This window comes from Sturnira hondurensis, unplaced genomic scaffold, assembly GCF_014824575.4.
Source record: "Sturnira hondurensis isolate 20B ecotype Veracruz unplaced genomic scaffold, ASM1482457v3 Scaffold0024385, whole genome shotgun sequence".
NCBI classification, from domain to species: domain Eukaryota; kingdom Metazoa; phylum Chordata; class Mammalia; order Chiroptera; family Phyllostomidae; genus Sturnira; species Sturnira hondurensis.
This window is the reverse complement of record NW_028097016.1, coordinates 1,030,890-1,056,356: the sequence shown is the minus strand read 5'-3', so window position 1 is coordinate 1,056,356 and position 25,467 is coordinate 1,030,890. Positions and strand designations below refer to the sequence as shown.

Sequence of the window (25,467 nt, the reverse complement as noted above, 5' to 3'; positions counted from 1 at the left end):
CACACAATGACTCCGTGAGTTCTCTTTACGTGGGAAATGACAACACAAACTATTCCATTTCAAATGTTGCTATAAATTAAACTTCAGCCCAGGAGTGCCTGGGCAAAATACGGAAATTATTATGAGACCTACGATGTAAGATGTCATGTAGGGCAAATGCAGCTACTGCAGCGCACACCTGTGAAGGGGCTTGCTCTAACAATATGTAAATTCAAAAGACCTCAACCACGTTGGCTTGGACGCAGCCCGGGGGTTCGGGCCAGTCCTGTCGTGATGCAGCAGCACATGGAGATGTGATTTCAAGAGGAATTTGAAGCTGAGAAAAAAATCAGATCAAGTGAAGTACACACAGTTTTTATTCTTCTATACAATACATAGATATATATGGATAATTTTCCTTAAAGAGCTTGCAACCCTGAGGCGATGTCCTTAGGCATATAAAATATAAAGCAATAGCAAATGAAACTGGCGCTCAGGAACGCCAACTGGACTTTGAACACGTAACGAACATGTACGCAGTCGCACGCACCCCGACAGCGCTCCACGCTCCATCCCGTCCCAGTCCCGTCGCCTCCACTGCCATGCATTCTGCACACTGGCCAGCCCGACTCTACAGGCATTTCATCACACACAGTATCTTCCTTCCCAACCGAAATTTAATAAATTAAATTGACGTGGATTTACATATAGGGGTTTCTGTCTGGTGAGTGCATTGCGAAAAAGCATGCCTAGTTTTGATGCCAACATCTGCCCACGTAAAAACCTGGGCCCTCAAAGGGCATTGGATTCCACCTGACAATTGCAACCTTGGGGTCCTGGAGGATTCCCTGGGATCCACCAAAAGTGAGGGTTTTTTCATCTAATTTGAGGGTGACATCAAGGGTATGGCTGGTTGAAAGAGGTGAAAGGTCAGAGCTACTGCATTAAAGAGCCAGTAAATCTGATGTCTTCGGGTTTCAGGGTGCATGACCCACCCACTGTGAAATGGGTCTACAGGTTGCCAGTGGGGCCTGGGTCTCGGGAGACTGTTGTGCTTCTTATTCATCAGCCTAATGGATGGCCAGAGATCCTTCAGTAAATGGTAGAAATCTTTCTCTAAATATTCACTTTTCCCAAAGTCTTATAAACTGCAGTGAGGGCAAATGCTTGAGAAACTAAAGTTGAGTTCATTATATTATTTATATATTATCATCTTCCCTCTGAGGATAACACAGAAGTGTAAATAAAAAAGCAGACAAACACCTCGAAGGTGACTCGACCTAGAGTGACTTTTACCTAAAACAATGGTCAGGCCTGAAAAGCACGTCTTGCAAGCAAAATCTAACTCGTCTGGCCCACTGATACACATGATCCCAAGTCCCTCCTCGATTCACAAAGTCTGTTTTTCTGAGGAATATCCCCCATTAACATTTATTTTATGTCATAATTATTACCAAGGGTAACCAGTGCAGCTTTATCCTCATTTTGGGCAGCAACCCTGTCCTGGTCCTATGGTTTGCCTGCTCGCTTCACTTGTCAGAACTCCTGCGTGGCCGGCGGAAGCTGGATACGTTTTCATTCAGTGCATAGATCCTTCGGGAGAACTCTTCAAACTCTCCCAGAACTTGCTCGTCGCACTCCACTGCCACGGCACTGTCCACTGGGATGCAGTTGAATGCTTCCAGCTGATCGCTTGAGGTGAGACCCGTGGCTTCCATCCCGATGATCTCTTCTGCTTGCTCCACGGCACAGCAGAGCTCAGCTTCCGAGACTGGGTGGCATTCGCCCGGCAGCTGGATGCTGGCAGGGCCGGCCTGCTCACTGGGTAGGAGAGAGCCATTTACCGTGGCCGGGTGTCCAGAGAGGGCTTCTCCTCGTTCTTGGCTAGTCTTTCCACCCACGTGGCCTCTATTTAAGCTGTCACTCAAATCTACTCCCTTTTTCTGGTTTTCTTTGGAGAAGTCCAAGGAGGCACCCAAGGAGGAGGACAGGGATGTTGTCTTTCTCTCAGACTCTCCCAGGGAGGGGCTGGCGGGCACAGGCTGGGCTACTGCAGAGTTGTAGCTGGGAGGAGGGGTTCTGTACTGCAGTCTCTCGCTCTCCGAGCTGGCCCGTTTCCGGTGTCCTTTGTCTGGCGATGGGATGCCCCCAGAGAAGCCTGCATCTGCACCCCCAAATATGGAGCTTTGTCTCTTTGGGACAGGGATTGCACTGGAGGTATGATGTCTGTCACTAGAAGACAAGCAAAAACAAGAAGTTAACTTTCAACTTTAGAACTCAGTTTAGGCCTTCTGGATCCAGACAGAGGAAATAGGATGTTTAGGACCTGAGATAATAAAAATTGATAATAATGGATCTTAGTACAACTGTAGTGTCCAAATGGACGAAACAACCCAAAGTGTTCTGAGTTCGACTTTGGGAGCTTCCTTCAAGAAGCCTGCAAGACAGAATGCCCAGGGTAGGAATGGGGATGGAGACGGTGTCACGTGGGGAAGAGCTGAAGTCACTGGAGGGGCTGGGCCTGGAAAGAAAAATATATCAGGGAGGTAATTAACCTCATATATCTGAAAGACTATCCATATTCTTATTTTTTATTCCACTTACTTTATCGTCATAAAGCAGGCACCCTTACGCAGCAGAGAAGTTAAATGACTTGCCCGTGACATCGCGGTGAGGCCGTGGCCAGGCCAGACTAAAACTCATGACTCCTGGCGTGATGACTAGCGGCTTTTCCAACACCTAAACCCTAATCACCTTGGACGAGCGAGAAATGACCGAGAGAGGGTCAAGGACACTTGTAATGAAAGACCGATTTGGGCAATGACTTCTCCTTTACCACGCTAGACACACACGTTTTGTAAGTTTGGTTTTCGTTGACTTCTTTCAAACTTGAGGCACTTCTTAGGAAGATACTTTGGACAAGCAGTAATAGTCATTACTAAGCAATACAAGTTTTAGTTTCTAGAGTTATTTCATATACATCATTTTACTTGGTTGCCACAAACACCCTGTCAAGAAAGCAGAGTATGCATTACTACCCTTAAGTCTGAAGTACCAACAATGTGCTAATGAAAAGAGCATCCAAGCCCTGGGAGTAACAGTCACGTTTCGTGCTGTGTCGGTACCACCATCCATGCTGTGGTCATCACGACTTCTGATGTTGCACTTGGACGAAGCTGGTCAGCTTCAACAGAACCGTGTGGCTAGACCAGGTCCGGAGACAGAGGGCAGAAGAGACACGAGTGTTTCTTCAGGGGAGGAAACACAGTTGCAAAAGGGCAACTACTGGGCCCAAGCAGGGGGCTCCACACGAAGCACAAACAGCTACTGCACATGCCAGGCCTCGGGAGGGGAAATGAGCACAGGCGGAGCAGGCCCCGCCTCTGAGGGGCTTCCCGTCTTGTCGGAGGAAGACACCCAAAATTGCTGAAATAATGCACTTTCAGATCACAGCTGTGATGTGTCCTAAAAAAGCAGGAAGGATCCAGGTTCCTTTACCTGTTTCCACGGCCACAAACCCTTAAGCCAGACCCCTGTCCCCTCTCCTTGCAGGTTTTTCTGACTCAGGATTATCCCTGTGGTCTCAGAGACCTGAGCAGGGCTATTCTTTGTGAGAAAAGGCAACCACAAGTCTTCTGATCCGCAGGCCTGTCAGACAAGCGCGCTTGGCTTCGTTGGTGACGGGAGAGATTTCATAATTAGGGGTGGTCAGTGGGGTGCACAGAACCGGGGAAGCAGACCAGTAAATTACTGTTTCTGTTCTCAAGAGAAGCAAAACAAAACAGAGCAAAAGCTGCTAGCCCTAATGTAGGTTTTCAGTCAGTATGTTGTCAAAACTCACAGTAGTTGGGTATGCCGCACATTTCTGTGGGCCTTGTTGTTCCCACTGTACCACGTGCTGACGGTGTCCCTCTCTGAACGACTTTGCAGGGGCCCAGCTAGTCAAACCAAAACGGAGCATCAGCACTACCCACAGAGTCCATTCTGGGCAGTTTCCACCCCAGCCGAAGAGGGGCAGGAGGCACCAGGTGGACCGGCCTGGAACAGTGACGGTGACATTGCTGGGATGTGACTAGCCGCCAGGTGCTTAACCACTCCTGGCCGTGAGGGGTGAGTGACATGAAACCTCCCCTGCCGCCATCACCTCCCCTCTCCCCACCCCATCCTGCCCTGCTTCTCTACTGGGCTGATAAGACAGCGTGAGAAACCGACCAGGGTACAACAAGCAGAGCTTATGTCACAGAGGAAAGGGGTTTGCGTAGTTCTCTGTGATCTTGAGACTCCCCTCAAGCGTTCAACTCTGCACAACAGAAAAGTAATAAAGTGTGACAACCGTCCCTGCAACTACAAGGGACAGGGAACTACCGCGTTCCCGAGCATCACTAATGTTGAACCCTCACAACTACCCTGTGAAAAAGGCTGGCATGTGCGTGGGTTCTGTGGTTTGAGGTTGCATAACCCACAGCTGAACTAGACTCGGTCTGACTCGAGGGCCCACGCAGCCCATTGCATCCCATGTGGGGAAAATCACACTAAAATTTAACATTTGCTGAGCGCCGATGATGGGCCAGACTTCAGCCGCATGCCCTTCTACAGGCCTTTGCACGGCGTTCGCCCCACCTGCATCTAAGCTCGGGGCTGTTGCTCCCGTTTCAGAGGATGGATTCTTAGGCTTTTCAGGGGTAGAGGCTTTGGTGTCTTCTGACATCCTGATTTTGTGGCATTCTCCTCCAGTTCCCTAGGATGTTTATGAGAATCCAGGTGATGAGAATTTGAGATACAATTTGGAGAACTCCTGTAACAGTGAAATGCTCCTCTTAAAGACGGTAAGGAACCGAGTTACGATGCACAGGCAATAAAGAAGCCTGTGTGTCTGACGTTCACCCTCTAATCACATTTTGTCTTTCCCCCATTTTTAGCCACGTGTGATGAAACCTGCTGAAGATTGTTACCACAGTCTTTCTTATGTCTCAAAAAGAGTCAGCTGAACAGAAAAGGTATTTTCCTGACTCTGGGCCGCCACCGTGGATGTGTATCACTAAACTACGACACAGTAAAGAGACTGCAGTGTGTTCGGTGCTGGGTTTTGTAGGACACCAGTCTGAGAGTTAAGTCTGTGCTTAAGCTTTTCAGTGTCCTTGTCCTTTCCCATGGTCAAGGTCAGTGTGGCTGCATCAACCCTCTTGCCTACAGGGGCTTCTCTCTCTCTCTCTCTTATTTATTTTTAGAGCGAGGGAAATAGAGGGAAGAGGGAGAAAAACATGGACACAAGAGAGAAACATCTATTGGCTGCTTCTTGCATGCATCCCAACCAGGACTGAACCCACAACCCAGGTACATGCCCTGACCGGAAATCAAACCTGCAACGTGTTACTTTGCAGAACAATGCCCAAACCACCGAGCCACACCGGTCGGGGGCTGGGGGGTGGCTTCTCTTTTTTTAAAGTTTGCCTCTATTCTGCTGTGTCCTTGTAAAGTAGACGTCCTAAGAATTGTGTGTGAAGTAAGAGTAAATAAGGTCTGAGTGATAGGTCAGCAGATGTCCTAGGCATAATATGCTTTAGTATGAGTTTTGTAACATGAGTTTTGGCTGCTTAGAATTCATTTTTCTTTATTGCTTCCAGGATCTTAGCAATGTTCCAGCTTTTTAAGATAGCTGAGCTCCAAACAGCTGAAGTGTTGAATGATTACCTTAAAATACATACAAACACAGATGCATTTTTAATTATTGTAATAATTTTCTCTGGAAACCTCAAAATATAAACCATATGAAAAATAAAAATCACTCACAAGGCTATTACCCATCACACGACCGCTATTCATTGGGGATAGTTTCCTTTCAGACTTTGATTTTGCATGTGTGTGTGTTTAAAAGCCCAAACAAACCAAGTGTGTGTTTGTGATACACATGCACGCACACACAGCTCTGCGTCCTGCTGCTGGATGCCATTAAAACCTCCTGGTAAACAGTTCTCAATCGTTGCTCCACTGACTAGAATACCATAATGTGCTTAAACAGTCCCTTAGTTTTGTAGACTTGGGATAGTTCTAACATTTTACTATTAAGAAACCGCTGTGGGCATCTCTGTGTAAGAACACAACACAGATTTTTAATAAAACCTGATTTTCATGGTTAATGGAAGGTTTCCAGGGGGAAACTTGCATTTCAGATTTCGGTAGAAACTAAGTTCTTAAGTGAAAAAAGGAGCATTTCTTCTCTACTATTGCCCAAGAAGGTAAAAAGTGAAATTAAAAAAGCAAATAATAGATCAAAAAAGAGGGCCCAGAAGGCTTCAAAATTCCTTTTGTCTGATTACAGGCTGGCTTTACGATTATTTCGTCTCGATGGAAGAAGAGGTTGAAATGCACAGATTTCCTAATTATATGACCAGTTTGTAAAGGCTGTTGACAATTTACTTATCAAATGAAATTAGTATGTCATTTAAGTTGTGATGAACAACTTGTAGAGTATTTCTACTCTCAGAAGCCACCAGACTACATGTGGGTGTTTGGGGAGGAGCGGATGCAGCGGGAACCGTGGGGGCTTGGCTCTGTCTTCCGCCCCTGCCTTGGACTGGAGACCTGGTGGCCCCGAGCCCGAGGTCTAAGCCACTGGACTGAGCCCCCAGCTCCCTGAACACCCTCTCCTCGGAGCCATGTGCCTTGAGTGGATGTCTCTTCCAGCTTGGCTAAGGTCCAAAATGGAAACCTGGAAACATGACATCTGGGGTTTAATGCTGCAATTAAAAGAAATTTATTTTAAAACAACAACCCAAAGATACCGTGATTGCAAATTTACTAGGCCATGGTTTACTGAAACACAGCACAGGCTGCTGAATAACTGAACCACATCGGGCCTGTTTAATTACTTAATAATAAACCTTTTGCTCCAAGTAAAAATGGATACTCCAGGGTCACAAACAATAGCATGATGAGGGAGAAGCCAAGTGGTCTGGAGTTCCGCGGTCAAGGAGAACAGTCTGGTTTAAATTTGGCTTCTTCGGATCAAATCTTCTCTGATTTCTGCAAATTAAGGTGATTAATTTCTTTCTCATTCCATGAGTCCTCATTTACTGCAGGCGGTTCCCTTTGGTTATCCCTTTGGCTGTGTCTGGAGAGGGGGGCGGTGATGAGAAAGGACACTCAGAGGCCAGGGTTCCGCCCCAGCTCTGCCGCCACCACGCTCCTAGGTGGAGCTATGACTTAGGGGGGACTTGCCACTTATCAGCTATGTGACTGCAGAGAGCCCCGTATCTTCTCGGTGCTCCAGTGTCTCCTTCATAAAACAGATGGCTGCGCTATGGTGAGGAGTAAATAAAACAATGCGCTTCAAATCCTGGCAGAAAGCCTGGCATGTATGCTGATGGCAGCAGGAGCTGTAGCTGTGGTTGCTGCCATTATTACCACCTTCCGTGGGCTTCAGATGCCATAAGCATTGTCCTCATCTCACAGGAGGGGTAACTGAGGCTCAAGGACACTAATGTCTTGGGCAGGAACACAGGGTACAGAGGCAGAGGAAAGACTAGAAGCTGCATCTCCTTCCTTCTGCGGAGTCCCCGACCCAGAACACTGCTGAAAGCAGGGACTCTTCCCACCCACCCCCTCTCCACTTCTGCGTGAATTAGGCTAGTATGAAAGTTTTGGAGAAAAAGTACTAAATCAATCAAAAGATTTATTCTGCCCAATGTGAAACTTCCAGGTTTTTTTTTCCTTGAGGATCTGGGGTGAGGAAGGCTTGGAATAAAGTAAAAATGCTCAAACTGCCTCTGTTTACATGATCTACCAAATGTTTAGGGACTATAAGAACTTCCCAGAATCCTTTGTGGTGCATTCCAGTTGTCCCCAAACCCCTGATGCATCATTTTTCTGCATGAATTTAGCTTCACAGGAGAGTTTGTATAAGAGGCAGAGTTTCTCTACCACCCCAGCACATACGAGGAGGGGTGTGTTCAGGACTTTTGTGACCATTGTATGAGCACCCGGCCATGAAGCTGACCTGGAGACAGCAGAACACAATCCACTCTGCCCTCCTCAACCCCACAACTTCCTCCTCTTTCTCTTTTGGCTGGTTTATTGCCTGAAGCTATAGAAAAGGGATTGGGAGAGAGCAAACGAGGTAAGAAAGCACTGGTCCAAAATGCATTCTCATTGCCGTTTGCAGTAACTCCACGTGCGACCCCGCCGTCATAAAACACAGAAACCGGTGAGCACGTCATCACTCTGAACCTGTGTTTCCCCTTCTGTAAGAAGGGCTTATCCACCTAACAGCTGTTCCAGTCAGAATTAAATGAGACATACAGGTAAAATTCTTAGTACAATGAGTAGGTGCTCCATAAATCGCTAATAATAAAACAATAGCAACTAACATTTATGAAGTAGTATGGTGCAAGAAGGCACTGTTAACAATTTTATACATGTCTCATTTAATCCTCACCTCTCTATAAGTTACTGTTGCTATGAACACCGTCTTCATTCCACAATGAAGAAACTGAGGCACAGAGGTAATTTACCAAAGGTAGTCTGACAAAACACACATTAGTTCCCCTGTCTCTCCCAACCCCTAGGACTTGCCAGCAAAACACCCACATCTGATCTCTATTTCTGTTGGAGGGAGGAGTGAGAATCACAATAATTTTTAGGTCAAGTGGCTTGGTATCTTTTTCTTCTCTTCCTAATTACATTAAGTCTGTGTGGCTATTTTGACTTCCGAAGACTTGTTACACTGCTAACAGGAATGCTGATGTAATTTAAGCATCAGTTTTAAACAAAAATACATTCTGAAATGAAACAATATAAATGTGGAGACACAGGGGAAAAGAAAATACAGGAAAAATAAAAACTTACTCCCATTAAGAAAGTTCCCGAAGCTGGGGAGGACTTCTGGCTATCTGAAAACACTTTTCCTATCCTCTTTCGGGGTCACCTGCGCTCGTCACATCTGCTTGCAACCCGGTCCCACACTGTAAAGTGCCAGGAAAGAGTGTGGTGCGCAGTCTCCGATGCGTCTTTCCCTCCTACAAAACGTTTCCTCGGAGGAACATTACTAGATCACAGCTGGTCAAAACGCTAAATCTTGATTGTCTGGATCCTGGCCAAAACCTACAGCCACAACTCTGTGGAATAAGAATACTTAAGAAGAAAAAAAAAAACCCCTTTTAAACAACATTTGATCTTCTTCTTTCTCCCCCTGCAGCGAGCGATGACCTCATGGCAGCGCGGCCTCTCTACGGAGGTGTTTGGATTGGTTTACCGCCATCAGGAATGTTTGAAGCTCTGGGTGCTGCTCTGCGCCAATATCATGTCAACTGCGCTAAAAAGCAATAATAGTTTCTCACCTTCTTAAAGATTACTGCCTACATAATGCAGAGCAACGACAGAGCTGCACCGAGTGCCAGCAGCAGACTGCCAAGGCAAAGCTGAGGTAGAATTACGTCTTTTGGCAGCCAAGAAATTATGACATAAAGTTAGTTTTTTCAAAAAACAACCTCCATAAATTAAGCTACTATCCTTTTTCAAAATCCAGCAAAGGTTAGGATCTATCTTTTGCTCCTTTCTCTCGCCCAGACCAAGCAGGAGCACAGAGGCTCCTTGGGAGGGCCGCCCTTACCGGCGCGGCCTCGTCTCCCCGGGAATGGCTGGGCATTAACAGTTGTAAGCGGCAGTCGCTGGCCAGGGGCAAGCCACCTAAAGACCTCTCGCCATTATCAGATAAGTGAAAGTGTTTAATCTTTGCCCTGGATGTTAACAAAAACACGAAACAAAATAAAAATAGAAATAATCTTGGGCCAAAAGCATTGGCTGAAATCTGTGCCAATGGTCACTTTTCCCCTGGGCTCAGCTTGAAAGGTTTCCTGCCAAAGTCTGACTAAATAAAAACAGAGAGTTTAAAAAGGTATAAATGAACAAGGGGGCCTTTAGATTTTCTTTAAACCAAGCTCTGACGGAAAGACAAAGTTCCACAGGCAAAGGATAAAGTGGGCTGAAGAAACCCACCTCCCCAGACTATGCGACGTGGGGGCCTGGCCGTGAGGCCTCCATGGCCTGGGCTATGGGACCCAGTGTGGAAAAGAGGGACCTCAGGACAAGCCAGAGACAGATGCTGAGCGGTGCCCACAGCCAGGCGGCCCGTCTGAAAGCCAGCTCAGTGTCAAGGCTGAGCTTCTTGGGATGAGGGAACAGAAGACAGTTCTCCAAGACAGAGAGGCCCCAGGAGGGGGGGTCAAGCCAGCCATGCTTCTCGTTAGCTTCCACTTTAAGAAATCATTATACAAATTAATCTAGTGACATGCAGTCAGGCAACAAACAATCCGAGGACCGTAAAACAGTATTTTCTACACAGAAAGAGATGCCAGGGATGACACCTGGGGACCCCTTGGAGTGTCTGGACAGCACTTAAGACATGGGAGCAATAAAGCATTCATGCTAAAAACTAGGAAAAAAATAACCCCAACTTTACCAGGAAGCCAGAGGAACAGTCCTCTCAGAGCCCAGCCCCAGAAGGGAGTCCACGGGGAGACTGAAGCCTCAGTCAGAGAATGCTTCCAGAATTTAAAAAGCTGATTTGCAAAGAGAGCGAAAGGAAGCACCCGACTCCAGAGGCCAATGACAGAGTGGTGGAATGAAGCCTGTGAGGGACACTGCGGAAGCCGAGCCCAGCGGCTTCAGTTTCCCTTCAGGGGTAAAGGACAGCTCTGTCATTTTCAAGCAGAACCTGGAGAAGTGCTGGAACTACGCTTGGCCGTCATTTAGTCACGACCTGGTAGGAGGCAGTGGGACTCTAGGGATGGCGTCTTCAGAGCCTTCTCTTACGTAGTCCTCTGGAACTCCTGAGAGAGGCGACGTGAGGTAATGTGTAAAATCGTGTGCATGTTAACAGAACATGGTAACAAAATGAATGATTTACTTTCTTACTCAAACATTGACTGTGTCCTATGCATAAGGCCCTGCGTACTGGACGTTATTGTAACTGGGGGTTGTATCTAGACACTATCGCATATGGGGACACAATAATGACTGAGAAACAAAGCTGTGGTTCCTGCTTTTATGGAGCTTACACCATAGTGGGAGAGGACAGACATCTGTCAACAAAATCACAAACATAAATGTAAAATGACAGCCTCTGGCACGTGCCATGCAGGAGAGGACCTGGGCTAAGAGAGCTCGTAACAGGACTGACCCAGAAAGGCCGAGATCCGAAGGGCTAGCAGAATTCTTCACCAGGTGAAGAGAGGGTTGGTGGGTGAGAGCATCTTCCAAGCAAAAGGAACAGCATATGGCAAGACTCCATGTCCCAAGACAGACAATATGTAAGGACCCAAAAGGTCACCAAGGGAAGAAGAACTGGGAAGAAAACAAAGTTGGAGAGGAATACGAGGTCTGGACCATGCAGAAGCCCATTGTCCATGCTTAGCATTCTCTTCCTCATTTAAGTCACTAAGTGTTTGAGGCTACTGTGGGGTGCGGGAGAAAGAAAGACAGGTTCATTAACTGACTGAGTTGTATTTTGGAAAATACGCTCTGGCGGAAGTTGGAGAGCAGACAGGAGGTGGCCCAGAGTGGACACTGGGGCACCATGGGCTGAGCCATAGTTTGGGTGGGAGAGTCTGGCTGGGACTTGAATGAAAATGGATAGATGTGGATAAGGACATATTAGGGGAGATCAGCAGGGGTTGCTAAGGTTGGATATGGGGGGTGAGAGGGAAAGGGACGGCTATGTCTGGCTTCCTGGCTGGTGTAAAGAATAGATGGAGATTCCTTTGCTGAAAACAGAGGTGAGGTGGAAAGATGGGATGAAAAAATAAATGGACACAAAGAATGTGCGGTGAAAACATCCAGGAGGCAATTTGAATAGAGATCTGATGTCGGAAAGGAGATCTAGGCTGGAGATTTACACTCATGCTTCGTTTCAGTGTGGGCGATTACGAAAATGGCGGCTGTCACCTCAGGATGAAGAATAAAACGAGGGCCCAGGACTGAGCTTTGAGGGGCTCTGGTTCTTTTTGATGAAGCAGATAAAGAGGAGCTTGCAAATAAGAAACAGCGAGGAATGAAGAAAACTAGGAGAGGGTTATAATAATAGGATTTCTTTTCTGGAACCACAAGATGCTAAATGATCCCTTGTGTAAAGCATTTTAATCTTAACATAATTATAAGAGCCTGTACTGAGTACTAGTTAAAATAGGGGCCTATCACTGTCCAGCCTGATGTTAGCTCCTCCACTTGACGGCTCCGTCTCCTTTAAGTGACTTTAACCTCTCTGTGCCTCAGTTTCCTCACTGTGAGATGACAGAGGATAATGGGTCTTAATAGTCTCAATTGTCTTAATTCACAGGATGGTTGTGAGGATTACATGAGGTAACTAGATAATATATTCAGAGTGCTTTGGAAGAGTGTCTGGTTTAGAGTAACAGTCATCTGATTTAACTATACTGACATTACGTATTACTATACACGGTTATCCACTAGCAGAAGAATCGTTGAACAAGCACATAAAATGATCTTTAACAACTCCAAAGTTGAACCACAGGGAATAGATGTAAATTAAGCTTAACTCCAAGGTCACATGCAGCAGCCAGTGGTCATTTCTAATGCTGCAAACCCTTGTCAGCTTTCGATGAGCAAAGACCGTATCACTACAGCCTTCTTGAAATGTAGAGAGCAGGGCTTTAGGTCTAGAAGGATGCTTATCTGCTGATACTTAGCACATGCTCAACAATCCCTCCTGAAAAACACTCAGTACAGAATATATAAGTGGCTTTTCTGTTAATTCCTTCCCTCCATTCATTTAAGTGTGCCCATCTTCCAAAGCCAAATTCAAGTCTGACCTCCTTCATTGAGCCCTCAAACATGCCAATCTGAAGTGAGCTCTCTGCACTCTAAGCAGCTATAGTACTTGTAAACTATGCCATCCAACTGACGTTTAATACAATTACTTGTATCTCGTACGCATACTCCAGTAGGCATGACTGAAATCCCTGTCCACCGCCTGGCAGTCTGCCGGGCTCTGGGGATACAGGTGTGTAGGATCAGGGTTATGTGGTTAAGGAGTCCCACTGGTTGCCGCCGATGGCAGAGAAGACAGAGTTAATCACTAACCAGAACACTACGATGCTTCATGTACAATATCTATTTTGCATATTATAAGGGAGAAGGGAGGCGGTTATCTCCTGAAGGTGTCATCAGAGGAGGCTATGTTTAATTGGCGCCTTGAAGGATAAGGGGGGATGGGCCAGGCTGTGTTTGGGGGTCTGGTGGGGGGAGGAGGCACAGACTAAGAAATGAGAGAAGGGTACTGAAGGAGGAATAAAGTACAGTTCGTGTGCAGCCCGATGGTGGGTCCAAGTCTCGTAAACACTGTATGGGAGGGACCCGGCCTTTTGCTATTTCTTGCAACCCACATTTCTACTTTCTAATTTAATGCAGTACAGAGCATACGGGCAGATTCTAAGTCACATATTTGTTTTGTGAATAAATGGACTTATTGAAGTTGTGCTCAAAAGGAATAATTTTTTTTCTTTTGGCAATGTGTGGACAAACATCCAGTTTAACGGTGGGGAAAAAAGTAAAAAAGAACACGATAGGGTCACTTACAATAGGAAAACAAAACTATCTAATGATACAGTAAATCTAAAAGAAGGAACAGTACGTAGCCATTAAAGCGATGCTAAGAAGTTTTTAACGGCCCGGGGAAAAGCCCAGGACACGCCGCACGGAAGAGCAGCACGCAGCGGCAGGAGCGGCGACAGCGGCAGGAGTGGCGCCGTCACCGCCGCGGCCGCCCAGCACGTGGGGCGGCCGGCTGGGTCTGACGTGTGCTGCTAAGTGTAAAACGCGCCCTGGCTTTAGAGACCATCATATGAAAAAGGAGTGTGAAGCATTTTACTGATGATTTTAAAAATATCAATTGCATGTTGACATGTTCTTGGGATTAAATGGAATATATTATTCAAATTAACTTACCCATTCCTTTTTACCTTTTTCCAATGTAGCTGCTAGAAACTTCAACTTACACATGTGGCCCAGACTACATTTCTACTGAACAGCACTGATATAAGTGATATAATCTCAGCTATATGAGAAACACATAAAAAACTAACTTAGCAGTGGCTTTCTCCCTGGACTGTGGTTTCCCCTCTTCTATATATTTTTACAACTTCCAAATTGTATTCATTGAGCACAAATTACTTTATAATTAAAAGGAATGAACAATAAATAAGACACAAAAACAAAGAGAAAAAGATCTCAACTTGGTGCAAACACTCGGCGGAGTAAGTAATGGAGAGGGGGTGTTTAAGGAGGAATATAAAATACAGTGTGTGCAGTCTGACGGTGGGGTGAGGGCCCCACCAGGGCTGAGACAAGCAGGGACACCAGAATGGCTTTCTGTCACTGAGGGAGGGTTGGCCACAGAGGATGCTGGCCAGCTGTTCTTCATCCTGACTGGAGACGGAGAAAGCGGAAATGGGTGTTAACGGCAGGAGGGGCCTGCAAGTTAAATACAGGGAAGAATTTCCTGGAGCGAGGGTGCGTAAACTCTGGAATGAGTTATGGGATAGGCCTGGGCCCCAAGGTCTTTCAAAATACCACAGATACTCATATGCCTTGTGTGTTCCTGTCTCGAGGCAACAAGATGACTTGTCAAGATTTTTTCTAAAATAGCTATCTTGGAGTAAATAACTCCAATAAAACTTTCTTTTTCATTTATTTTTGACCACGCTAAGCTTTTCCTGTTAAGGATACCCGCCTGCCAGAAGCAGTCTGAGAGGCTGGCGTGTCTGACACAGCTACCTCGAGCAGGGCTCTGGAGGTTTCAAGACGGTGTCATCTGATCTAAATTTAAAAACCAACATCAGCTGGACTATATGTTTTTTAAGTTCCTCATGGGTCACCTGGCAGAAGTTAGTTCTGAATTCAGCATCAGCCTGATAGGGAGAAGGAAAGAGGGATAAATTTGCTTTTAAAAAAAAGTGTTAATGCTAGATACGGCCTCGCTGTCAAAGGGGAATGGCTTGGCTTAAAAGCAGAAGTACTATGTCGTTACCCTGTGTAGACTGGCTCACTCGCTCTAGGTTTTCATCATTCTCAGTTTACTCAAAAAATTTTTTTTCTTAAAATGTGCCAAAGCTCTTACTTATTTTAAAATGCTTGAGTTTGCTTCCACAACATTTATAAAGAGTGGAGGGCTGGGTCAACAGCAGCACTATCCAGAGACTTCACCGTGGAAACGAGATGACCTTTCATAAAGCCACTAGTTGCTTCTCCCAAAGTCACGTCCGACTCTAGAAGGAAGCTGGAGATACCGCCCTCGGGCTGCAGAAGAGCCGAGGACATTCTCCAGCGCTCTGTCCTCAGTCGGCGCAGTGAAGGTGGTGCAATCTCCACGGAAACAGCACACCCTGGCCTAAAACATCGACTAAATCAGTCCGAGGCTACCTCCACCCTCGCAAGGCTCTCCGCTGAGGCTACGTTTCAGGCGCTACATCCGACGTGACTGCAAGAGTGAACAGTGTGCAGGGATATTTTTATAAGTTATATCCTACAAAATATTTAATTTGCCTTATTTACTTATTTAGATTGTAAACTAAACAACAGTCACCCAGGCAAAGGCTTGGCAAATCTTACACTTTTGAATCTTCTTTTGTCCCTTGAATAGTGCTACATACGGAGGAGACACCTAATTGTCAAGTGCATGAATGTCGCTTAATAATATTCCCTGTGGTCCTTTTAGTTTATAAGCCACTTAGACAGATGGTATCTCATTTGCACCACATAGCTGTGCTTGGGAAGTACGGTGGGTGCTACTAACTCCATCCAAAGAACAGACAGCTGAAACAATTTGTGAAAATTAAATGACAGAGTTGAAGCTGCAGTCTACATTTTCAGATTCCAAAGTCGAGAACTCCTCCCACTGCACCTCCCACACTGCCTTGCTGCTAGATAGTTTAAGCTTCATAGTTGACAAAAATCAAACCTAGAATTAAAAAATTCCATGTAGAGCAGGACAGATGGCTTTGAAATCCTGCTTTATCATGTCATAGTCTGAAAAAAGAACATGAAATTCAAGGAAGACACCACTAAGGCCAAATATGCTTCTTTAGTTTTCTGGTTTCTTAAGCAATGGAGTTAAATATGTAATTTTTTTTCTTTTGATCTTAAAGCTCTTAACTTCTTCACAAAGTTTATGACTCTTAGTTTCCTACCTCTCCGAGGTAAACGGGGTAGGGTACAGAACTGCTGCCTTAATTTTGCTGTGTATTTTTAGTACTCTGGATCTGACTTTGGTACGGTTCCCTGTGGAAGGTAACGGGTGGTAGAAACTAAGTGGCACAGGGGGGGAGGGCAGGGGAGCAGGGAGCAAGACTGATCACTAACTAACAAGGCGTGGCGTGGTGTGGTCCAACGAACCTGGGACTAGGAGTCAGATCATCTGGGTTTCTGGTCCAGCCCCACCACTCATGACCAGGTGACCGTGGCAAGCCGTTGCACAGTTCTAAGTCTCAGCTTCCTGATCAGTGGTCATCGCCCTCGTCCTCCCTCCCAGGGTTGTTGCATGCTTCATGCTTCAGTGAAAACACGGGAAGTTTTGCAAATAGCAGACTTTTATTACTCTTAACTTCTAATTACAGTGAGAGTTACCTAAGAAGGTAGGCGCCCCCCAAAGTAGGCAGGCAAACCGATTTACAGGGGCTTATTTCTAAGGCTTCAAAGGGTACTTATTAAAAGGGCTGCTAGGAAGTGAGAGGGAGATGGTGTTTTGTGATCTCCTTACAGACAGACAGACAACACAGAATATGGCTCTTGGTTATTAAAAAGTGTGACCACGAGCCATATTCTATATCTCTCTGTAAGGGGGTGACTGTATATTTGAAAGGAAAAACAAAACACTTATAACAAAGAATGGATTTAATTCTTAAAACAGATAATAGCTATGAGTCATTTATCCATTACATATTTATAATAACTACTATGTATTCAATATTACTATGTACTAGGAAGTATGCTGGGTATTTACATATTTAACCTTATAATTAAATTCCATGAGGTAGGCACCATTATCTCATTTTATAGATGAATGTAGCTGACGGCTTAAACTTGCCTGAGGTCACAGACACGGTAAGTGGTGGAGTTGGTGTTCAAACCTGCGGTCTTGTACATGATCTTTATACCTGGGCAACTGTTTCCTTAACTTGCTCTGTCCTCTCCCCCAGGCTTCACACGCCTGAATCCTTCCACGCTCCAGGTCCACTCGCACACTCTCTCCGTACGAAGGCTCATCTACTTCTCACCCACACCTCTCACACAGGAGGTGAGCGACTTCCTCTGAGTGTTCCAGACAACTTACCTCCCTTTCTTAGAGTACTGCATGCTTTTGATTTTCTATTGTGTGTTGTTTGTTCCTATTTCATCGCCTCAGTTAGACATGAAGCTGCTTGAATGCAAGTTCAAGAAGCATGTTCCACGAACAGGGCAGGATGCATTCACATGCTCACCACTTATAAGCAGCTCCTTCCTCCAGCGTGGGTGAGACAGCCTGTAGCCTCAAGCTACTCAAAAGCTGAGCAGGGACAGCTTTTGGGACTCAAACTAAAAACTTGCACAGCAAAGGAAACCATCAACAAAATGAAAAGACAATCCACTGAATGGAAGAACATATTCACCAATGATACATCTGATAAAGTATTATTATCCAAAATTTGTAAAGAACTTAAACAACTAAACACCAAAAAACCAAACAATCCAATTAAAAAATGAGCAAAGGATCTGAATAGACACTTCTCTGAAGAGAACATACAGCGGGCCAAGAGACATGAAAAGATGCTCAACATCACTAATCGTCAGGGAAACATTAAAACCACAATGAGATATCACCTCTCAGAATGGCTGTCATCAATAAACCAACAAGCAACCAGTATTGGTGACGATGTGGAGAAAAGGGAACTTTTGTGCACTGTTGGTAGGAATGCAGGTTGGTGCAGCCACTGTGGAAAACAGTATGGAGGATTCTCAACGAATTAAAAATGGATCTGCCTTATGACCCAGCTATTTCACTCCTGGGAATATATCCAGAGAAACCCCAAACTCTAATTTGAAAGAATATACACACCCTTTTGTTGACGGCGGTATTATTTATGATAGCCAAGACATGGAACCCACGCAAGCACCTGTCAGTGGACAAGTGGATAAAAAAGCGTTGGCACACACTCGTGTACACAATGGAATACTACTCGGCAGTAAAAAACAATGGAATCATACCATTTGCAACAGTATGGATAGAGCCAGAGGGTATTATGCAAAGTGAAGTAAGTCAGTCAAAGAAAGACAAGTACGATATGATTCTACTTATACGTGGAGTATAAAGAACAAAATAAACAAACAAAATTGAAACAGACTCACAGACACAGAGAACAGACTGGTGGTTGCCAGAGGGGAGGGGGTTTGGGGAACTGAGTGAAAAAGGTGAAGGGATTAAGAGGTGCAGATTGGTAGTTACAGACTAGTCTTGGGGGTGTAAAGTATAGCATAGAGAATATAGTCAATAATATTGTAATAACTATGGTGCCAGGTAGGTACTGGAAATATCAGAGGGAACACTTTGTAAAGTATGCTCATCTAACCACTGTACTGTACACCTGAAAATAATACAAAATGATACAGAATATAGACTGTAATTACAAAAATAAAATTTTGAAAATCAAATAAAAAGAGAAATGGAGAAGTCCTGTGCCAAGAAGCCATTAGTGATTCACTTCACTAATAAGTGGAAAGCTCTTAGCTGCAACCACGTAGTAATTCTCGAAGTTTGAATCCTTGAACGATGGGCATTAACTTAGGAATTCCTGGGAATGGAAACTGGGCCTTTAGAGAGTCAGACGGAGCAGCATGGTGTCTTCTGAAGAACACGGGCTTCCGACCGCCGGTTTCTGTCTGGCCTGCCCTGTGAACTTACGGTCCTGCCTCTCGGAAATGTAATTTCCGCAACCGTAATCCCTCCCTGCTCATCTCGCCAGTTTGTGGTAAGAACGAAATGTGATGTTGGACAGAAAAGCTGTTTGTGAGGAGGAAGGTACAGGACCGGTTTGGTTTTCTTCTGTGCCAAGAGGACAGGTCTTGAAGGGAGTGAGAAAACAACACATGTGATTAACCTTTGCTTTGACTGGTTTTATTTTTGTCTCCTATGATCCTTCACAATGCAAGTTCCAGATGCCCGATGTTAGAGAGGACTCCTGTTAAGCAAATACACAAACGTTTAAAGAACTCTAGTCGGAATAGAAAAATAATTATAAATGCTTACTATTGATATGTCCTAAGGAATGAGAGATAGGAATTGAGTTTTAATATAAAACAATAATCAGAAGAGGTAGGAGGAGCTGGCAGACGTTTATTTAGTTGGCATCAAGTCTGTGTAAAGTCTGGAGGGGAACAAGAAGACTCAGGGCCTGTCTTCAAGGGATTTGTGATCTAGTTGGAAACAGGTGTATAATTCATGGAAGGTTTTATAACAGAAGTGGTAAATAACCTAAAATAATAAAGAGCTCTCTTTATTATTGTGAGCAACCCACCACACTACATGATTAATCGCTAAATGAGTCTTGCTCAGTGCTGACAGAGAATTACCCCGTCATCATGTACCGAAGAGCCTGTCCTTTGCCCACGGTTTGGTAATGCCGCCCCTTCCATGTGTCTGGTCCACTTACATGCACGGACGCGTTTCCAGGCTCCCTGTTCTGCTTCATTGCTTTGTCAGTCCATAGGCTGGTACCACATTTTGAATAGTTGCAAGGTGTAATTTCTTTAGGTTTTATTGAGGTTTGAGGATGCTCAATAACTATTAATAGCATCCTTCTTCCCCCTGACATTTGGTACAATAATAATAAGAGTTTGCAAAGATGTCACTCAAAATTAAATGTACCCTCACAATCATTGTGACCTGGAGGACCCCAGGCTTTCCCTGTGTAGGCAGGCTCTTAACTACACTGTAGAGAGCGGTGAGATGGGGCTAAGCCCAGAATACTCAGGTTTTATTTTTCTCTCTAAATTCACCCTCTTCCTGTGAGAGCCGGTGAGTGAGGATGGAGGGAAGCCAGGACTGTTCTTCCTAAATCATGTTCCTCAGAGTAGGGGGGAAGGAAGGTACCCCAACCTTCTTGATGATGTGGTAGCGTGAGGCTCCTACTTACGGCTCTTTTTCTAGTTCTTTTGGCTTTTCTTGATGTGTGAGTTATATTTGAGTGATTTGAAAGCTTTATGATACTGAGTCTTAACTGTGAACATGGTGTCTATGTTTTTTTGTCTCTTAAACACATCTCAGTGAGGTCTTCCAATTTTCTTCATAAAAGTATTACAAATCTTTTATTAGATACTTAGTCCTAGGTAGCCTACCATTTTGGTTGCTGTTACAAATTTTTCATTGCAATATCCAACTTTTGGGGGCCAGTATATAGGAATACCACTGATTTTTGTGTTTTTGGAGTGTGTCCAGCAATCTTGCTAACATTAAATACAATAGGTTGTCTTAGGTTTTCCTGGATTTTCTGTGCATACAGTTTTTTTGTTAGTGAATAACGGTGTTGTTTCTTACTTTCTGTCTTCACAATTTGTATTATTTTTCATTGTCTTTTGTTTTATTATGGAGGAGGAGCTGTGATCGTGGATATACTCGTCTTACTCGTGATTGTGAAGAGAATGCTACTTCTCTTTCACCATTAAGGGTTATATATATTTGTTGAAGGCTTAGATAGATATTCTTTATTAGTAAAAGGAAGTTTCTTTCCATTCCCAGCTCACTGAGTTGTTTTTTAAATCATGAATTTGTGTGTTTTGAATTTTATCAAATGCTTATTCTGGTTCTATTGAGATAACTCTACATTTGCTCTCCTTTACTATGTTAATGTGCTAATAAATATGTTTTCTAAAGTTAAACCTTTTTTTACTCCTGGAGTAAACTCTGTCTAATCACGACATATTATTTTTTCTGACACTGTTAGATTTGATTTGCTATTATTGCTTTAAGACTGTCTACACCTGTAAAGTAGCCCATAGTTGGTCTTTCTCATATAATAATTCTTGTCCAATTTTGGTAACAAGGTTGTAAGCCTCATAAGCTAAAGTGAGCACCTTTCCCTTCTTTTCTGTTCTCTGGAACAGTGTGTATACAATAGGAATCATCTACGCTATATGTCGAAGGTCTGACAGTAGTTAGAAAAAGCCTGGTGTTTTTTCTTTGTTGGGGGAAAAGTACAGATTTTTAACTACTGATTTAATTTTTGTAACGATTATGGGTCTACTTGTGTTCTTTCTATTTTCCCAGTTCCTGACTCCCCCATTGCCTGTCGGATTCCCAGTTCCATCTGTATGCCTAGTTCCTCTTCTCTCAGTAGGTGTCTGCTGCTCTCTGTGTTGCGGACCCCAAGGTCACTTTCCCGTCCCCACTCTGCTCCACATCTCAGTAGCATTCCTGCCTTCTTGAAGCGCCCTCCTCTGTGGCTCCCACAGCACCCCTCCCATGGGTTTCCTCCCTTCAGCTGCTCTTTCCCTGCCTGTTGTCCATACTCCTCCTTACTCATAGGACCATTAAATATGGAAATCTCTGCGGTCCCATTTTAGGTTCATTCCTTCCTTTTTCTCTGCTGTCTTCTCGTGCCATCTCATTCATCCCCTTACATCTGAAAACCACCTATTTCTTTATGGGTCTCAAAGTTACGTTTTCAGTATAAGTCTCTCCTGTAAACTCTCTGTATTCAAAGGCTTAATTGACACCCCCCCTGGAATGTTACAGGCATCTCACGTGTCTAAGGTCACCCCACCAGTCTTCTCTGTCTGCCCATTGCTCACGCTGGGGGACCATCCTTGAGTCCCTTCTCTCCTTCACTCATACTAGATTCAGTCTAATCATCAGCAAACCCTGTCATCTCTACCTATAAAATATATATCAAATCTGACCACCTCCCACCATCTCTGTCACCATTACCCGGCCCAAGTCACCGCCTTCTCTGACCTAGACGCTGCTCTGGTCCAGCGTTTCCTGGAGTTTACTATTTTCCCACCTTTGCTCATGCTCCACAGTAGCCAGTGGCCTTTACATTTTTTCAGTTATATCTTAATCTTATCTTTAGTGGCTAGAATAAAATCCAAGCTCTTATTCATGGCCTTCCTGGCCCCTTCTGCTCCGCTTCATCTGACACCACCATCCCCTCCCCGACCCTCCTCCCCACCCCCCGCTGTCACTTACGGTCACTCTACTGATCTCTTAGTTACGCGAAGAAGAAGTTCTTTCCTGATTCAGAGTCACGGCACTCACCATCCCTCTGTCTAGAACATGCTCTCCCCCTTCCTTCCCTTCAGTGATCCTCACCCCAACCCCTCATTTAAGGGAACACTTTTAGAAAAGGCACAGTAGCTTTATCGGCAAAGAATGACTGCCTTGGCTAGAGCGCAGACTCATCTCAGGAACAGGGAGTCTGGGTGTTGTGCTACCTGGAGTGTATACAGCTTAGGAGCCCCTTTCAAGAAAAAGAACCCGACACTGCAAATCCAAAATTAGGGAGAAAGAAGCACATATTTAAAATAAGAAACAAAGTCACAGCAAATTACCAGAACCTTAGAGATTAGATCCCTTTCTTCTGAAATCAATTTAGACAGATTACCCAAAGTGCTTACGTGGAAACGCTTTATCATTGCAGCCTGCCCTTCCTCTCCCAGAACACTGTAACTTCCAGCAACTTTCATCTTTAAGGTACAGAGAAATGAACTGACTTCCTAAGGATGGTTGACCCATGAACCTCTAGCGGTAAAACTGGAATCTAGGTCTCCTGGCACTGATATGAAACACCCATTAAGCCACCAATTCACACACGGATGCAGTGCCCCTCTGTGCCAACTGTGCGGAGCACACTAACACTGACGGAATAGTATGGCACCACTGCCTGGTGCTCTCATGAATAACGGGCTACGGAGGTGGATGTGAAGCCCCGCAAAATGAATGCTGCATAATGATCCCAGTACAGACCACTGCAGGAAGCCAGGCTGGAAGCTACAAATCTAAACAAAACTGGAACAAGCACTTTTAGCCTCAGAGGAAATCTAAGAATTTCCGAGAGCAGCTACGGCTGAGGAGTTACCTCCCAAGCCTGTGCTCCTCAGGGCAAAGGGTAAAAAAACTCAAGCTCCTCAGAGAGCCTCTTACATCTTTTCTAAAAGAAAACACTGCTGTTTTCTGTGTGGTTGTTACCATTCACAGATTGGTCCCTGTGGAAGCCACTGTGGTGTGTTCTTCTGGTGCTGAGGATTTCAGACTGGCTGAGGGTCGGCGCAGTCACTGAATCCCTCCTCATGGTAAGCTTGAAAGTACGGGACAGCTTGTTTTGTTTCTTGAAGAAGAGACAGTGCAATGAAAATTCCTTTTTCCCCCTTTCACATCACAGAAGTCATATCTAGTTCCAGAAGCATCTACCTGATTAATCCTACAACGAACCCCTCTTCCTCATGAATACAGTTATACTTGGCTCAGTGCTTTATGCCAGCTCTTTCTGAAAGGTTTCCCCTTTTCTCTATGGATTACTAACCTCATTGTAACTTCCAAGCAACACAGTTTTTAAGAGCAGGATTTCAGAAGTCGTACTCTTGAATATTTTGGTTAAAAGCCACCAGCACACCACTTAAACATCCCATTTTTCTTTTTTTACTACCATCTACAAAGTGGTCCAAGATTCAAATTGACGCATGCATGCACAGCTGATGCTAGTGACGAGTTACAGTCAGGGAAGACTGTACACGAAAGCTGCGGCTTGAAGGCTGCCAGTGAGATGATAAGTTTGAAACCAAGCTGGCGAGATTATGTGCTGTGGTTGCCGAGAACGGGGCTGTGTGGTGGGGCCCCAGCACCCAGGTCCTGGGACAGTCCCTCGATTAGGTCTCATCTGACCCCCTAGACGTACCACACTCATTTCTGACCGCAGTTCTTTTCTTAGACAACTTCCCACTCCCATTTGTTTTAGTCCCATTTGTTTATTTTTCCCTTTTGTTTCCCTTGCCCAAGGAGATATATCAGAAAAAAAATATTACTAAGAGAAATGTCTCTTAGTAAAACATAGGTTTTACTGCCTATGTTTTCTGCTAGGAGTTTTATGGTTTCGAGTCTTACACTTAAGTTTTTAATACATTTTGAGTTTATTCTTGTGTGTGATGTAAGAAAGTGGGCTAGTTTCTTTCTTTTTTTGCATATGTCTGTCCTATATTCCCCACACATTTACTGAACAGACTATCTTTACTCCATTGTATGTTCTTACCTCTTTTGTCAAATATTAATTGAAAACATAGGCATGGGTTTATTTCTGGGTTCTCTATTCTGTTCTGTTGATCCACATGTCTGTTTTCATGCCACTGCCATGCTGTTCTGATTACTTTGGCCTTGTAGTATAGTTTGACAGCAGGTAGCATGACACCTCCAAGTCTGTTTTTTCTTTTTCAAGGTTGCTGTGGCTGCTCAGGGTCTTTTGTGGTTCCATATAAACTTTTGGGTTATTTGTTCTAGTTCTGTGAAACATGTCATTGGAATCTTGATAGGAATTGTGTTGAATCTATAGATTGCTTCGGGTGGTATGGACATTTTAACAATGCTAAGTTTTCCTGTCTATAAGCATAGTACATTTATTTCTATTTTCTTCAGTTTCTTTCTCTGGTACTTTCAATTTTTGAGTAAAGGTCTTTTACTTCATTGGTTAATTTTTTCCAAGCTTTTTTTTTTTAAAGGCAGTGGGATAAATGGGATTTATCCCATTAAAAATGGGGTTGTTTCCTTAGTCTCCCTTTCTCATGGTCCACTATTGGTGTATAAAAATGTAGCTGGTTTCTGAATATTCATTTTGTACCCTGCAACTTTACTGAATTCATCTGTCAGTTCCAGTAGGGTTTTTGTTTTGTTTTGTGGGATCTATAGGCTTCTCCTATAGAAAGAACCTGCAAAAAAAAAATCAATGAGAGTTTTACTTCATCCTTTCCAACTTGGATGCCTTTTGTTTCTTCTTCTTGCCTGAGTGCTGTGGCCAGGGCTTCCAGGACTATGTCGACTTTAAGTGGTGAAAGTGGACGTCCCTCTCTTGTTCTCGATCTTAAATGAAATGCTTTTAGTTTTCCCCCATTGAGTATGATGTTAGCTGTGGGTCCCTCATACAGGGCCTTTGTTCCGTTGAGGTATGTTCCCTCTATTCCCACTCTGCTGACAGTTTTATCATAATGGATACTGAAGTCTGTGCTTTCCTGCATCTACTGATGTCATCATATGATTTTTACCCTTCACTCTGTGGTGAACCACAGTAACTGATTTGCAGATATTGCACCACCCTTGCATCCCAGGAATAAATCCCACTTGAACATAGTGTACGATCTTTTTAATGTATTGCTGGATTTGGTTTGCTAATATTTGTTGAGCATTTTTACTCAGTGTTCATCAGGGATATTGGCCTATAATTTTCTCTCTCTGTGGTATCTTTA

General features: G+C 44.4%; 1 protein-coding gene across 4 annotated transcripts in view; it reads right to left on the bottom strand.

Annotated features, from left to right (window-relative positions):
- Nucleotides 1–333: 333 nt before the first annotated feature.
- Nucleotides 334–25,467, bottom strand: part of UVRAG (UV radiation resistance associated) — a 287,802-nt gene continuing 262,668 nt past the window's right edge. For 3 of the 4 annotated variants that reach the window (XM_037038440.1, XM_037038441.1, XM_037038442.1), the window contains one exon: nucleotides 334–2,211. In XM_037038440.1, coding sequence (XP_036894335.1) covers nucleotides 1,509–2,211 — 703 coding nt within the window. In that variant the 3' untranslated portion in view covers nucleotides 334–1,508. Of the gene's footprint in view, nucleotides 2,212–2,256; nucleotides 2,501–25,467 lie in introns of those variants that run through there. The other variant, XM_037038443.1, reaches the window with a different exon arrangement.